The sequence below is a fragment of the Stegodyphus dumicola genome, chromosome 7 (genome assembly GCF_044657685.1).
Source record: "Stegodyphus dumicola isolate Sdum_Otavi_A_Nest chromosome 7, ASM4465768v1".
NCBI classification, from domain to species: Eukaryota; Metazoa; Arthropoda; class Arachnida; order Araneae; family Eresidae; genus Stegodyphus; species Stegodyphus dumicola.
In genome coordinates, this window is record NC_140774.1 from 63,969,601 (window position 1) to 63,985,626 (window position 16,026).

Below are 16,026 nucleotides of genomic sequence, written 5' to 3' on the forward strand. Positions count from 1 at the left end.
CGTAATTTCCAGAAGAAACGCCATGGCGTTTATGTGTTTAAAAATTAAATTTTCAGCGGGTGCAGCGTTTCTACCTATGTGGCGTTTATATGCACTAAAAATAAAATATTTCCTATCATGGTCATTGTGCATAGTTTGAATAACTTTGTCATTGTACATAGTTTGAATAACTTAGTCATTGTACATAGTTTGGATGGCCTTGTCATTGTACATAGACCACTCAGTTGTTCCCACACAAAAGACTATTCAGTTGCTTTTTGCGAACGTTATTTTGTTTACATTCTTTCCCTTGAAGGGACCTACATGCCTTATTCACCCTTAACAGGATCTCAGAACAATAACATTCTTCCCCTTTCAAATCAGCATTCTCATCATTTTGAATAGTCTCTCTTCTCTGCCATTCGATGAATCTTCCAGGACCCATCCTCTCCCCACCTGCCTTTCCTACAAATTTTTTTCGAAAGGGGACACGACTCCACCTGCCTCGCAATAACGAACTCTGACATATTTCCTCTTCAGCATGAATAGATTTTTCTTGGCATTCTGCCAGATACAGATCCCATCAGTTTGGGTACAAGTATATGTTGGATAGTTTTTAAGTAAGAAGGGAGCGGAAAAATTTTGAAAATGGCATCTAAATGGCACAGAAGCTATCTGCTTAATGTAATTTCACGTGCTGAACAAATTGGAAATAGAGCAGCAGCTCGAGAGTTTGAAGTAGACGAGTTCAACATTGTAGAACTGAAAAAGAACTTAAAAATATGCCACAACAGAAACGAGCCAAAAGAAGTGGTACTGTAAGGTGGCCAAATCTAGAGCACGACCTTGCAAACTGGATAAAGAAGCAACGAGGAAAGGGAATGGCAATTTTGACTGTAAAAATTCACTTACAAGCAAAATTTATAGCAAAACAAATGAACATAAATGATTTAAAAGGAGGGCCTTGCTGGTGTAGCAGATTTATGAAAAGAAAAAATAGTTCTGGGCGTACTTGAACAACAGTCGGGCAACAATTACCAATGGACTGGCTGGATAAAAAGGCATCTTTTCTAAAATATGTGACCCCCCCAAAAAAAAACTTTTTCAGTCACAGATAATAAATATGGATGAAACACCATTAGCTTTCAACTCTCCTGCAAACATAATTGTTGGTGAAACTGGTGCAACAACTGTATCTGTGCTTACGACGGGGCATGAAAGAACGTCATTTACATTAGCTTGTGCCGCAAACAGTGACAAGCTAAAGCCAATGATCATTTTTAAACGAAAAACTATTCCGACGGGAGATTTTCCTAATGACGTAATTATTTGTGCAAATGAGAATGGGTGGATGTGCGAAACAATCATGCATGAGTGGCTACAAAAATGTTTGGCAGTGTCGTAAGAGATCTTTTTTCCAACCAAAAGGGTTATTGACAATGGATTCGATGCGTGCTCATTTACTTGAGTCAGTGAAAACCAGATATCAAAACTTGTCTACGACCATAGCAATAATTCCTGGTGGTTTGACAAAAATCTTACAACTATTAGATTTGTCAGGTAATAAATCCTTCAAAGCTGAAGTCCGAAGGCGGTGAGAGTGTTGGATGAGTGAAGGATTGCATATGTATACCAAAAGCGGTAAAATGCGTAAAGCATCTTATGAAGAAGTTGCAAAGTGGGTAGGAAGTGCGTGGAAATCGGTAAAAACATCGTCAATAATAGCAGGGTTCAAAGAAGCTGAAATTATATCCTTAGATAAAGAGACTGTACACCAAGAGGATGAATGTGATGATCTGGAAGACTTGGACTTAGATCAGGATTTACTAAATCTTTTTAATTCAGATAGTGAAGAATCAGATTTTGATGGCTTCATATGATGTAGAGTTTGCTGTAATTCCTTTTGTAAGTAAAATTTAAAATTTCCTTTTGTCATCCAAATTTAATATTTCATTGTTGCAACATTTTTTTATAATATAGTCTGAGTATTACAAATATGGACTTCTTTAATGGGTAAATATAAGTATATTCGCGAACGTAAATATATTTTCAACATTTCTTACCTTTAATTTATTTTTGAGTTATGGTTTCATTTCAAGCTTTTTTCTTAACTGATATGTCATATATCAGGACATAGGTTGAGATTTTTCATCTATACGGCCCACGATGATGTCAATTTAATCTATTGCGGCGTTTACGCGGATGCGGCGTTTCTGTGTAATTTTAATTCTTTTCCCGCCATTTTTCTCGACTGCGGCATTTACGCTGATGCGGCCTTTCTTCCAGAAATTACGGTACATGAAAATACTGCATAATAGAAAGGTATTAAGAAAAATCATATGAAATGTCAAATTATATCACAGTTTTATACATTACAAGCCAAATAGCTATGTTTTACAATAAAGGAAAAATTAACTGAAAAATGAACTAACAGTCATAAAATTGTCTGATGTTACATACAGTACATCAAAAGTTCAGTCACGTGGTAACTGAAAGTAATTTTTGATAGTAGTCTGCTTCCTTAATGAGTCCTGTTTTTTTGTTACCAAGACTCGCCATCTTTGCAAGCATCGTTATGCCGATTCCTGTATAAAGTATTTCTCCCGCCTTCTTAGTGAGCCTTCGTGGTCTAATGGTCTGCACGCTCAGCGTATAATTGAGAGATCCGCGGTTCGATTCCTGGTGAAGGCATTGCTAATTTTTCATCTTGTCTGCTTCCTAAAAATAACCTAATGTCTCTACAGTGATATCCAAACTAAAAGGGTGTTGGATGAATGATTCTCCTCATCCAGGATTTGGCGACTGAGTCCCCTAAAAAACCCAGTCACCCTTTAAAAGGGTGAGTATATAAAGTGTAGTGGTCTGCACGCTCAGCACGTAATTGAGAAGTCCACAGTTTGATTCCTGGTGAAGGCATTGCTAATTTTTCATCTTGCCAGCTTCCTAAAAATCACCTAATGTCTCTACAACTATAGCTTCTTGATGCTCAATATAATTAATTGCACTTTCTAGAGTTTTAACTTCATTGTTATGTGAAATTCTCCAAGGCTCAACAGTTGGTGCCTCGCCTTGATCTTCAATTTTGTTTTCATCACAGCTAATAGGAACAAGAAGATTTTTATCAGTTATTTCATACTGATCATCATCATTGATCCATTCACCAATATCTTGCGAAAATGCATCTTCACATCCAGAGATCACTGTACTAAAGATAGAATGGTTTCTTTGGTTTCATCTGTGCTTACTGTTTTCTTATGTTCATCATCATTTAGCAGATCCTTCCATGATTTGGCAATTGCTATAGCCCTTACATGAGTCCAGGACCAAGCAACACAACAAGCAACATCTTTTACATTGATGAGCTTACAATTTTAATTAAAAATTTTTTTATGAATTATTAATGAAATCTAGTAAGACGACATGCTGGCATAAGAACAAAGGCTTATAATTTAGGCCAGACAGAAAAATGCTAGCCCACCCCGCAACCACTGAAGGGCTGAAGTGTGATCATTATCAACACAGCATCAATCAACATACATTCTTAAACAAAACAAAAATTATGCACCACGACACACCCAGAAAATATAAAGCAAATTGGACACAAATTGATATGCATACAGGTTTCGACAGAAAATGGAAAATTTTACATTTTAGCTGCCAATGAATGAAAGGTTGTCGCCTAGCAAGATATTTTAGAGGAGAAATTACGATTCCAGGTCATAAATTCTTCAGGAATTTCATCCCATGTACTCTGGTATACAGTAATAATGCCTCGCATATACGCGCGCAAACGATAACGATATGTGCAGAATTTGAGAAAGGTCGTGTTGTTGGACTCAAAGAAGCCGGTCGGTCATATCGGCGAAGAGCTTGACATTTGAGCAGAAGTGATGCCACTATCAGACAATGTTGACATGAATAGGTGAACCTTCGAAATACAGCGTCAAGAAGGAAGCGGTAGGCCTATAGAAACGACAGAACATGAAGACGAGCAATTGTCAGAGCAGCACTAACAGCCCCAGATGCATTAATATCATCAATTGTACATGCAACTAGTGCTTCAATGACCGCAAGGACCACTCATAGACGGCTCACAGAAAGGAGGTTGAGGTCAAGGTGCTCCTTGCGCTGACTAACATTGACCTCTGTAAAATGTCAAGTCCGTTTACAGTGGTGTCAGGCTCATTAACACTGGAATGTCACTGACTGGAGTAGAATAATCTTCAGTGATGAGTCCCGCTTTGAACTGAGCCCCGATGACCAGCGAAGGCGAGTCTGGAGATGCCCCGGACAGCGGTGTGATACCAACCTTTCTTCTGGCAGACAGGCCGACAACCAGGAGTGATGGTATGAGGTACCATTTCGACAACCAGGAGTGATGGTCTGGGGTGCCATTTCATTTCATAGTATGACCCCTTTGGTTGTCATCCATCGCAACCTTACAGCACAGCGGTACATCGACGAAGTTCTAATGCCTGTTGAGTTGCGCTTCATGTCACGCCACCCTGGGCTTACATTTCAGCGAGATAATGCCCGCCCCACACTGCACATGTTTCTGCTGCTTACTTTTTCTGAAATAACATACCAATTTATTTCAATATTTCGTTTCTATGACTCAAATTCTGCTTGCCGAACATTACCTTGGCCAGCAGGGTTGCCGGATCTCTCTCCTATTGAGCACATTTGGAGCATTATGAACAGGGCCCTCCAAACAGCTCGGGACGTTGATGATCTAACGTGCCAGTTGGAGAGAATTTGGCACGATATCCCTCAGGAGGACATTCGCAACCTCTATCAATCGATGCCAAGACAAATAACTGCTTGCATAAGGGCCAGAGGTGGACGAACGTGTTAATGACTTTTTCACTTTGTGAAGCTCTATCACTTCAATAAATCATCCAATTTTTCTCAAACTGTAATCATTTGTTTTTCTGTACATGTACAATGCTCAAAAAAAAAAAAAAAGAAAAAAAATGTGACAGTTCTATATATCCCGTTCTATTGGGCCGCTTGACAAAATTCAAATTGTGTTTTTCATGTCTCGAAAGCGCGACTTAGGATATATATTAGATTTATATGTAGCACTATTCTAACACAGGTATTTTGACAAAAAATCAGACTCTTTTGGAAATAACATACCAATTTTTTTCCATATTTCGTTTCTACGACTCAAATTCTCCTAGAATGCCAAATGTTGTAAAAATCGTACAAGTAGCTTTTAAAATATTAGCTCCTCAATGTTAATAAAATTTCGCAAATATTTATTAATATCTCTTTTTTTTTATTAAAGTTTTTTTTATTTTTCCTTTCACATTTCGAAATTGAGGTTCATTTCAAATAAAATTTACCCATTTCTTGTGTTTTATTTTTTAAATTTCTATTTTTAAATAATTTTTCAAAAAAAGTTTGAATTATAACCTATAAAATTTTTACCATCATCTTAAAGTAGGTATATTTCTAAGCATACCTGCAAAAAATTAGACTTTTTTATTCAAAATTTTCTAAGTTATACACGAATTTACATATTTTCACATTTTGAAATTTGGCATCTTTTTTTTTTTTTTTTTTTTGAGTGATAATAACACCAAATGTGGTTTATGGGTTTTCGTTACAATGAATAGCCACAGCTATTTTTAACCTTAAATTTCAAATAAATTTTTACGGAGAATTAATTATATGAAATTTTCTCCCTCAATGATGTGTAATAAATATTTATTAATACTATGTGAGAAATTATTATTTTTTAAATTATAGATGATATTATACAAATTTTTAACTTTTTAAAAAATTTCTTTCTTTTTTCCTTTTTTTAAAAAAATATTTGTAAGAGTAAATATATGCCGTATATTTTTATCTTCGGCATTTTACAGTCTGCTACTTTACTTTAACTTCGTTTAAATCAAATTGTCTAAAACTGAGAACTTTCGTTTGATGTTTATTTGAATTTTACGAAAATATTTTATGACATTAACTGCATAATTTATTTCTAAACAAGCTGTTGCTTATGAAGTGGCTGAAAGAGCGGCTGATACTATCATCCATATTTTTATAGAAACATAAGATTTAGAATAATAATATTTATAAAAATCAAATTATAATATAATCATACAACCCTCTAGATACCGAATTAATGGAAGTTCAATTGTTATGCAAAAATGATCTGCAGCTACTTAATGGCTAGATAAGTCAGCAGGATCTGTGGACAAGTAAGAATAATTATATAAACAATACCCAACATTCTGGATTTAATTACCAACAAGGGAAATTTAATGAATTTAAGAAAAATTTAAATGAATTTAAGAACTTTCTAAACATAAAAAATTGACTCATTTTCATCCTAAAATGTATTTTTCTGTGTAGCATATTTTCATTATATCCTTAAAATTCTAATTCAGAATGTTATTGTCAAGAGCTGAATTCTAATCATCAGTAATATAAGAAGTAATTATTACGGTTATTAATAAATCCTTCTTATAAAGCAATTGCAAATATTCCAAAACACTTTTTGTCTGAATGAAAATATTTTTCTATGCAAATATTTTAAATTTTATATTAATCAAAATTGCACAAGATATTATTTATTTGCACTTCGGTTCTTAACATCAGCTCTAGTAGAAGTTATAAATCAATTATATTTAATTAAGAAATGACCATCTAAGTTTAGAAACAGTGCACTGTAACAGCATTTCAATTATTGGCGCTGTATCTTTCATGTTACTCCTGATTGGAAAGCTACATGATTTTTAAAGAGTATTCAGGTTTTCCTAGTAACTATTCGGTTAAGATGCTTTCATAGAGGACCTTTGTAAAGAGAACCTAGAAAACTACGAAAACCAACCATGCAGCCTGGGTCAGACTTCGAAACAAACAATTAGTATTTAACAATCTTCAAATGCTAGGTAACTGGTGAGGCTCCAATTAAATCTCCAAATTAATATTTTATTTGTAAATATTTGAAATATTGTTGTATTCTTAGATGCAAAAAGCAGAATTTAAGTTTTGTTAACTCGATAGTAAACTACCAAGCCATAGTACAAATGAATATTCAATTTCTTTTGCAATAATTGTATTCATTTAATATTCTTGGAATATGATCGAAAGAAGGAATGTTCTAGAAAGATTAAAGAAGTGTTTAAATCCAGTCATATTAGGTTTGTCTTATAAGCTCAGGGACCAAAACAATTCTGCAATTGCCCGAGTATTGACTTGTAAATGGCTGTGAATTAAGCAGATGACTTTTAATCTTACGTTATTCAGTCAGGAAACATATTCCAAATGTTTTGTATTGCTTGACAATGCATCTTTTCATTATTCAATAACCAATCGGAGAACCACTTGTATTCGGAAATAAGTATGTGTAATCAATCGTCCTGTATGTTCTTCAAATTTGTCTTCTTTGTGATTTTTTTTTCTTTCCCAAAAACTAAAGTTGGAAAACAAAGGAAAGTTTTTTGACATTGAAGAGACAAAAGGAGTATGACATCTACTTTTAGAGGCATGTCAAAAACAGATCTCTACAAGCCTTCTCTTCCATTACATGTTGTGCATTCAATTAAAAAGTTGCATCAGCGTAAATTCTATAATCTATTTTTATTACACTCTGATTACTTTTTTAACATACAGTGAATATTTCCTAAAGCTTTTACTTCAGCTTTAGTAATTCGGTACTTTTGACAGAATTGTTGTTGGAACTAGGGCTTGAAAGATAAGTCAAATTGAATATTTCAATAATACAATAAATTCAAAGTCGAAGTTTCAATATTTTATTTTCGGAGGGAGGGGAAATTTTTTTAGTTTTGGTCCATTATCCTAAGTATATTTGCTTCGATTCTTTTTTTTTTTCCCCATAAAAGCGAAAATCTCACGCATGGTATACATATAACGCATAGCTTCAAATTAAAATTTAATAATACACAGAGTGGTTATAATTAAAGGTCCACTTTGAAATGGTCATAAAAGAAAAACTACTGGATCAAATGTAATCAAACTTGGTAACCATGTAAAGGACGTCATGGGAATTTATTTTCCGCGAAAAAAAGGAAGTTCCATACCTCACCACCAGGGGCGAAATGGCGCCGTATGCAATATTGTTAAACGAAATATGGGTCGGAATCTAACTTAAATCTTTTGTTACACGGGGTTAATATGTTGTATACCCTTCAGAAACTTTGAAGTAAGAAAATTACCATTTTAAGACTTTAAAGTCGATAAAAGTCGAGTGCGCCATCCGTGTAAGGGAGAAATTCGTCCGTGAAAACCACGAATTAGCAATTAGAAAATGTGAGATCGCAAATCACTCACACAAGTGTGTACAATCTGAAAATCATTTTCTTACAGATCGCTAATTTGTAATTTTTGAAGCCTAAATTTGGCTCTAAGTCATGAACATAGGACATGAACAAAACGCTTTTAATCGATTTGGGCGAAAGAAATCCCTCATGTTATCTGCCTAGTTCCATTGCATTCTCCTACTGCATTCCATTGCATAGCAGTCATTCCACACCAGACAGCTAGTTTCATAACTGAACCATTTTTCTCTGAAGAGCAGTCGAGTTGACAGCTGGACCACTGTGATTGCAGCTCGTTTAGAGTCAATGTTAAAATGTTTCGTGATACATGAACTGCAGTAACGAGGTATTTTAGTTACTACAATTTTTATGCAGGGTTGGGCCCCACCTCACATGTGTCGCACAGTTACTTAGGTAGCATTTCACGAATGAACGTCTTATAGGCCAACACTTCCTCTTCCCTCGAGATCTCAACCTCTGTGACTTTTGGCTATGGGGTTATCTCAAAAGCACTGTTTGTGGTAATAATCTAAGCAATATGGCAGAAATGTAAAATGTGATACACCAACATGTCCGTAACATTCCTCCTGATATGCTAAGAGCTGCTGTTGAGAATGCAGTAACAGGATTTAACTTGCTTTTGGAAAATGCTGTATGCTACATTGAACATGCTTTGTAACACGTTTTGCAAAGGATTAAACACATTTTAAACTGATGTTTTCATGTCTTATTTCATTTAACAATATTGCATACAGTGCCATTTTGCCCCTGGTCGTGAGTTTTTTTCTTTTTTTTCCCCCACGGAAAATAAATTCCCATAACCTCCTTTACACGATTCGCAAGTTTGATAACATTTGGTCCGGTAGTTTTCCTTTTATGACCATTTCAAAGTGGAACTTTAATTATAACCACCATGTAGATTAAACTTTAAAAGTCTGACAGTTTGGTTCAAGTCCCAGCTTTAAAAATATATATAAAAATATAAATTTTCATATTAATTCTATTAGAAAGAATGTTTTAAAAAGCTAATTTTTCTCTCGCGTTATGGATTGTATAAAAAAAACATGATCTTTAATATGATTTAGATTGTTTCAGCCGATATAAGAATCGGGTTCTTCGGTGGTACAGAATAAACACTGCTGGACTGTTTTATTTCGTTGTCATTTAGCAAAAAATCTTTTAATTAAAATATTTATCCTTTGGACTTCGCTTTAAACTTTATTTATAGTTAAAATGACTAGAAAATGAAAAGCTGACTTCAGCTGAAACGCAATTCATGTAATTGATATTTTAAAAAAATTAACAAGAATGCAAAACTTATGGAAGTCTATCAATCGAAAAATTTTAATTTTCTTGTGTGAGCACTGAAAATAACATTAGAAGGAAAGAAGAAAATTAGGGAGAAATGTAAGCATACGTTTGCAGGGAAATTTGGCTGTCAGACATACCAAGAATTACAAAAAGTTGGACGCTTTTGAATATACTTTCAGGGTACTTCAAAGAATTTAGGTGTTCAAAGAAAAAACACTTGGACGTGTACACCAGCAAACACCATCAATTGAGCTTTTGTTAATAGAAAAGACAAAAACGATATCATTCCAGATTAAAGTGAAGAGCAACTAGTTTTAGACTATATGGTTGTATAAATTTAAATTACGTTATAGAACACGATATCGTATCATAAACAGAGAATCCCATGATTTCTCAGTCAAACTATTTGAAGATTCAGGAATTTATCTAGTGATGTATGTGGATGTCACCAAAAGACTTCCCCCCCCTCCTGATGAAACAGCGGCTGAGCGGTAAAGTTGCTGAACACTGGTAGTTCAGTCCGAGGTTCGAATCCCGCGAACGGGCTGGCTGCATGGCCGTTTTCATGGTTTTCCCAATGTGTAACATGTATACGAGCCAGTTTCCCTAAGAAAGTCCTCCACGAAGGCATCCCTCCCCTTAGGCAGATAGCCCTAGTGTGCTTTGTTATAATTAAAAAAAACAAAACCTCTTGATGAAACCAGTCTTTCCTTTCATCTCATAATAATTCAAAACCTCTTGATGAAACCAGTCTTTCCTTTCATCTCATACCTTCAAAATGTATAGCCTCTAAAGACTGATAAAGGCTCTGACGAAATACTGATGAAATGGATTGAATTGGATTATTAAGTTATGGCAAAGCAGGGCTATCTGCCTAAAAGGAAGGATGCCTTTGTGAAGAACTTTCTAAGGGAAACCAGCTGACATACACGTTACACATGAGAAAATCCACAAAAACATCCATGCTACCAGCCCGTTTACCAGGATTCAAACCCTGGAGTGAACTACCAGTGTTCAGCGACTTTACCGCTCGGCCGTTTGTGGGTCTTTATGAAATGGAAGGCGATATCTTTATTTAAAATTATTGTCAGAAATACCAAGATGTTTTACTGTTTAAAGCAGTAAATTTGGTATTAGTATTTTTTTTTAATTTAAAACTTTTTAATCTTATGATATTTGATTTTGTGATTTTAAAAATAAAATATTTGATTAAAATATGAATAACATTTTAAGAAACCAAATGTTGGATAAAATTGTGTAAAGCAGGGCACAATGATAAAACTGTTTAAAGCAGTGTATGCAAGTCATCCTAAATTCAAATGTCGGTTATACATCTCTTTTTATTTATATATATCTTTTCTGAATGGAACATTGAAAGGCGTGTTAAGTGTGCTTTACTGTATTTTCTCTTTTAATATATGCAGTTTTCAAATGCATTGTAGTGTGGGTTACAAAGTATTCTTCTGAAAGAAACACAATTCAAATAAATAAAATAAAATTCTGGACAATTTATATTAATAAATATATTTAACCCCTTCGCGCCGGATAGCGCAAACACGCGCTTATCGCGAAGGCCGGCAGTGTCTTACGCGAGCGTCTGTTCAGGACGGGGAGCTTGTTTGCTATTAAGCCTGAAATTTCCACGAAATTTATGAAAAAGTATGAACACATTGTTTAATAATGCTCTATAAAATATTTAAATGGCTTATGCTTTATAGATATTTTTATATATACTTTAATTACCTTATTTCTTGCTTAAATGCATATTTTACACATTTTATTTTCATTACTCACCATTTTATGACTTTTAACATTATACATCTGAAAACTAAATATATTACTTAAAATTCTCTTTTCGTATGAAAAATTTGAAAATAGGGATCTACACAAAGTCCTACGTTACATTCCTTGCACTCATAATAACGCATTTGCCGTTTTTGAGGATTTTTCTGGGAATGTGAACAAATGAAGCATCGTCGCTTCATTTTCTTATCAGTCTCTTCTGAAAAAAGTTTTGGAAAATGTCTTTCAGTTAATCTTTCAGAATCAATATCAGAATTTCAGAATCAATATCTGAAATATTTTGCCTCATTTCTGCTATTTCATGCTCTGTTAAACATTTTCGACATTGCAACGGTAAAAACAGAAAAAATTCACGTCTAACAAGATCTAATTATTTTCTAAAAACTGAACTGCAAACCGAAAAACCCAACGCTTTAGCGAAAATAAAACTTTTCTACTTACAATAAATAACTACCACATGCGAATTTAAAGAGACGTCATAAATCACGCCATTCGAAACCATTTATTTCCCCTTTTGTTTATACAATCAAAAACACGTGCATGTGAGTCATGCTTCTCTCATTTCGAGTAGAAGGTTTAATGTACATGTTTCTGAAACCATATGGACATACAGTGCCATCTTGTGTCAGAAATTATAGTTTTTAAAACGTTCCAGGACACTGGCACAAATACGTGACAGTCGGGGCTGAACGGGAAAACGCTCTGTCACGCCTGTGTGTCGGCCAGGAAGTGAGTGTGTTCGTTGCTGGCACGTAGATGTGACATTTGGTGCGAAGGGGTTAAAATGCTCAGTTCGAATGAATTAATAGACACTTTTAAAATAATTATCTGAAGAGACAATGCAACACTACCAATTAAAATAAAAGTCTAAAAATTTAAAAATGACCTAAAATAGTAACTATGCCTAAAATATAGTATAAAGAAAACTATTTGAAAATAAATAAATAAATAAATAAATGATGCACCTTTGATTTAAACTAAACAGTTCGAATGAGTAAACAAAAACTTTTAAAACAGTTATTCGAAAGAAACCATGCAACTTAAACAATTAAAATGAAATTTGAAAAAGAAAAAATACTTAAAATAATAACAATTATAATTAAAAATATAATATAAAGACCGTTATCTGAAAAAAGGAACGACTGTGACTTCCCCCCCCTCACGCATGAAGTAGGAAGGGAAAGAAACATAGGTTGTCATATATTAAGAAGTTCGCCAAGTGAACTAATTATTCTTGGCGCAACTGAAAAAAAAGCATCAACATAAACTGTTGAATTTCTCCATAAATTTCGCACCAAATTTTACAAAATTTAGTATTTAGGCACAATTTGAGTCGTAGTATCGAAATATGTAAAAAAATGGTATATTATTTTAGAAAAAGTCCGTTTTTGTGTCAAAATACCTATGTTAAAATAGTGTTGTATATAAATCTAATATTATCCTAAGTTGCGCTTTCGAGACATGAAGAACGCAATTTGAATTTCATGAATTGGCCCAGTAGAACGGGAGATATAGAACTGTCTCTCTCTCTCTCTCTCTCTTTTTTTTTTTTTTTTTTGAGCAGTGTACATCACTTCTACCGATTTTCGTTCCATTCGGATCTCTTGGTGCGTCGTTTTTTTTTTCCTAAGAATGTATATTCACTGGCCATGGTGCGATTCCCCAGCCAGCAGGTGTTTAGTGTTTGGAACTAAAAATTGTATTTACCACATAGCTCTTTTTTTTTTTTTTTTCCCTTTTGTGGGAGGAGGAGGGAGTATTATATTTTCCACTTCTAGACTCTAAAGGTAGGGTAATTTTTTGGGGGGCGCTTGCTGGTGGCCTGGAGGTTCAAGGTTCAGATATTGGAATAGTTCGACCGCCTAATCCATGTGCAAACACGCATGTGCCATTCGGACCGAATTATTCTCAAAATAGGGTGGAAGGATGGGGATTTTCTTTTCCTTCAGCATAGCTTTTTGAGGAGAAGATAAGACCTTTCACATCGCAGCAAGTAACACCATCCCTTTTGGACAAGTCTAAGAGTGTTTGGGCAGAATGCCAACCACAGGTGTGCTTCAGACGGTCGAACTATATCTGGATTTTGTCATTGTTATTGTATTTTCATTTATTTTGTATATACAAAAATTATATATCCTGATTTATAACTAAGTTTTGTAATAATACAGAAAAATCCTGCTTAAGCTGAATTTTACATGCACAAAAATATGTTAGTATGAATAACAGAAATGATATTATTTGCCACTTTACTATAGTTATTAAACAAACAGTTAGTGACAGCATTTTAAGCTACAAAAAAATTCTTATAAATTGTTACAAATTGGGCAATGTTATCAAAAGATAGATATGACATTAATGAGATGCCATGCAGACACTAACATATGCGGCATATAAATATTATTTTTCAATAAAATGTAAAAATTCTCTTCATGTTGCATATGAGTTTAATTTTAGAAACTGCTTGTTTAACTGAACACGATGAACCATACATGAGTTATCTGGAAGAAATTCTCTAAAGTAAGTTGTCTTGCATTAATGTTATATGTGGAGAAAACCACAAAAACACTGATGCAACCAGTCTGTTTATCAGACTTCAAATCCATGCTGAAATGCTAGTGTTCACTCACCCATTAGTAAGCCATTTCAGAAATTATAATATTTTTTAAGTAAGAACTGTTATACAGTCCAAAACGTTTTTAATCCGGAATGATCTATAATCCGGACCTCAAAGCTACAAACTTTCTGTGCATGCGTCAACGCATAATGCGTTAACGCCTGCTCATAATACCTTTACGCATGTGCATATGCATCTACGCATGTGCATATGCATCTACGCATGCGCATAATATGTTTACGCATGCGCGTTTAATGTATAATGGACGGTATAAGCTAAGCTAAGATTATCTAATTATCTATTTGAGTTAATGTTGCAGATTGCGTTTTTCCTTAATCTTCTAACTGAATCTGGCTTACTATTTTTTGCAGACTGTTAGAGCAATTGTATAAAAGTAAGCTTCAACTTTCGATTATGTCAAAAAGAATTTCCGATTCTGGAGCTACCAAAGGATCTACAAAGCGAAAGCATGTTTCGATGTCCATCAAACAAAAAGTGGCATTGCGGCAAAAAATATATAAAGGCATATCCTTTGTTTCCCTAACCTTTCCGAAATCTGTTTATTAATTTCACGCTGCTCTCCCCGGAGGGAAGGGGTGGAACATCGCGGCGCGCAATGAAGTGGAAGTTGATCTGTCAGTACTATCCTCATCTTCAGAGCAGATGTTTTTATTTTATTTGGCTTATAACTCCTTACTAAATGTAGTATTTCATCTCGATGTACTCCATCTTTGATATGATTTAAATCAAATTCCTTGTCATTATAAATATCACAAATACACATCAAATAGTTTTCTGGTTGCAACTTTCTAATTTTGACTATGCGTAATGTATGCTTTACGCATGCGTGCACTTAAAGAAATGTTTAAAGTAAACAAATAAATATTAAGTTTTTTTCCTTTTCTAAATTTTGATACCCTTTAGATCGTAATTGCTCTTTATTTCATAAATTACGGTTTCATATTTTTAATTTTATAATTTCTGCATGCCATCTTACCAGATTTAAACTGATGATCTATAATCCGGAAAAACTGATAATCCAAAATCACCGAAGTCCCGAAGAGTCCGGATTAAAGACTTTTGACTGTATTTGATTTAATAAATGGCAAAATACTCTTCTCAATCATGTCAATAAAAATGACAATCAATGCATTAAAAAATTCAGAGTCTCTCAGCATTAGGAGAAAAAGTATATTCGGATTCTATAATATTATAGCTATAATTACAAAAGAACTCGAATTGCTTTTCAATCACATTTAGGCATACAGCAGAAATTTTGCATAATGCTGGTTATGCTATCAAAAGAAGTTCAAAAATTTTTTAAAAATTTTGATATAGTAATGGTCAGCTACTACAAACTGCATAACAAGGTGAAAAAGTTCAACATCATTCAAACATTTACCCGATTTTTTTCCTTTTTGTTTTTAATAGAAAAGAAGCTGGATCACATTTTTAGATATTATGCACACATTTAAACAACAGACTTTGATGGTTATCCTATAAATGCATTTATAATCTTTTTCAAATTTTTTATAAAATAATGGATGATTTACAATTATTCCTACTATTATTACGTTTTCTTAGTAAGATTTTGCCTATAATGCATTAGCAATGGATTAATTAATCACATTAAGCGAGGTTTCCCTATACTTTTGTTATAATGATTATTTATAAATCGTTTTAAGAATGGGACTAAGAAGTGGGAACTATGTCCCCCCCCAAGAACACAAACAATAAAAAAAAATAATAAATAAATAAATAAATAAATAAAAAAAACTTACTTTAATCCTTGTCCGACATCTCTAAGTACCTCCCGGGGCTGCCAGTGGCTACTACTCAGTCCATGAGTTTCTAAATCTCGAATTCTTTTATTATAAGTTTCTAATTTTTTCTGAAGCTGTGCAATGGCTTGAGCTGACTTCAAGTTCTTTTTCTCAAATACACTTTTAATTCTTTGTAACTGTTGTTTATCAGCACTTGCAGCTAATTTTAAATATTCATTGACATTTTCTGAAGCAAGAGAAATATAAC

At 33.9% G+C, this 16,026-nt stretch overlaps 1 protein-coding gene across 3 annotated transcripts in view; it reads right to left on the reverse strand.

The window, feature by feature from the left end:
- The window catches only part of LOC118205059 (transmembrane and coiled-coil domains protein 2-like), an 83,469-nt gene that overhangs the window by 51,555 nt on the left and 15,888 nt on the right, over positions 1-16,026 (reverse strand). For all 3 annotated transcript variants that reach the window (XM_085820354.1, XM_085820353.1, XM_085820352.1), the window contains exon 4: positions 15,777-16,005. In XM_085820354.1, coding sequence (XP_085676480.1) covers positions 15,777-16,005 — 229 coding nt within the window. The remainder of the gene's footprint in view (positions 1-15,776; positions 16,006-16,026) is intronic.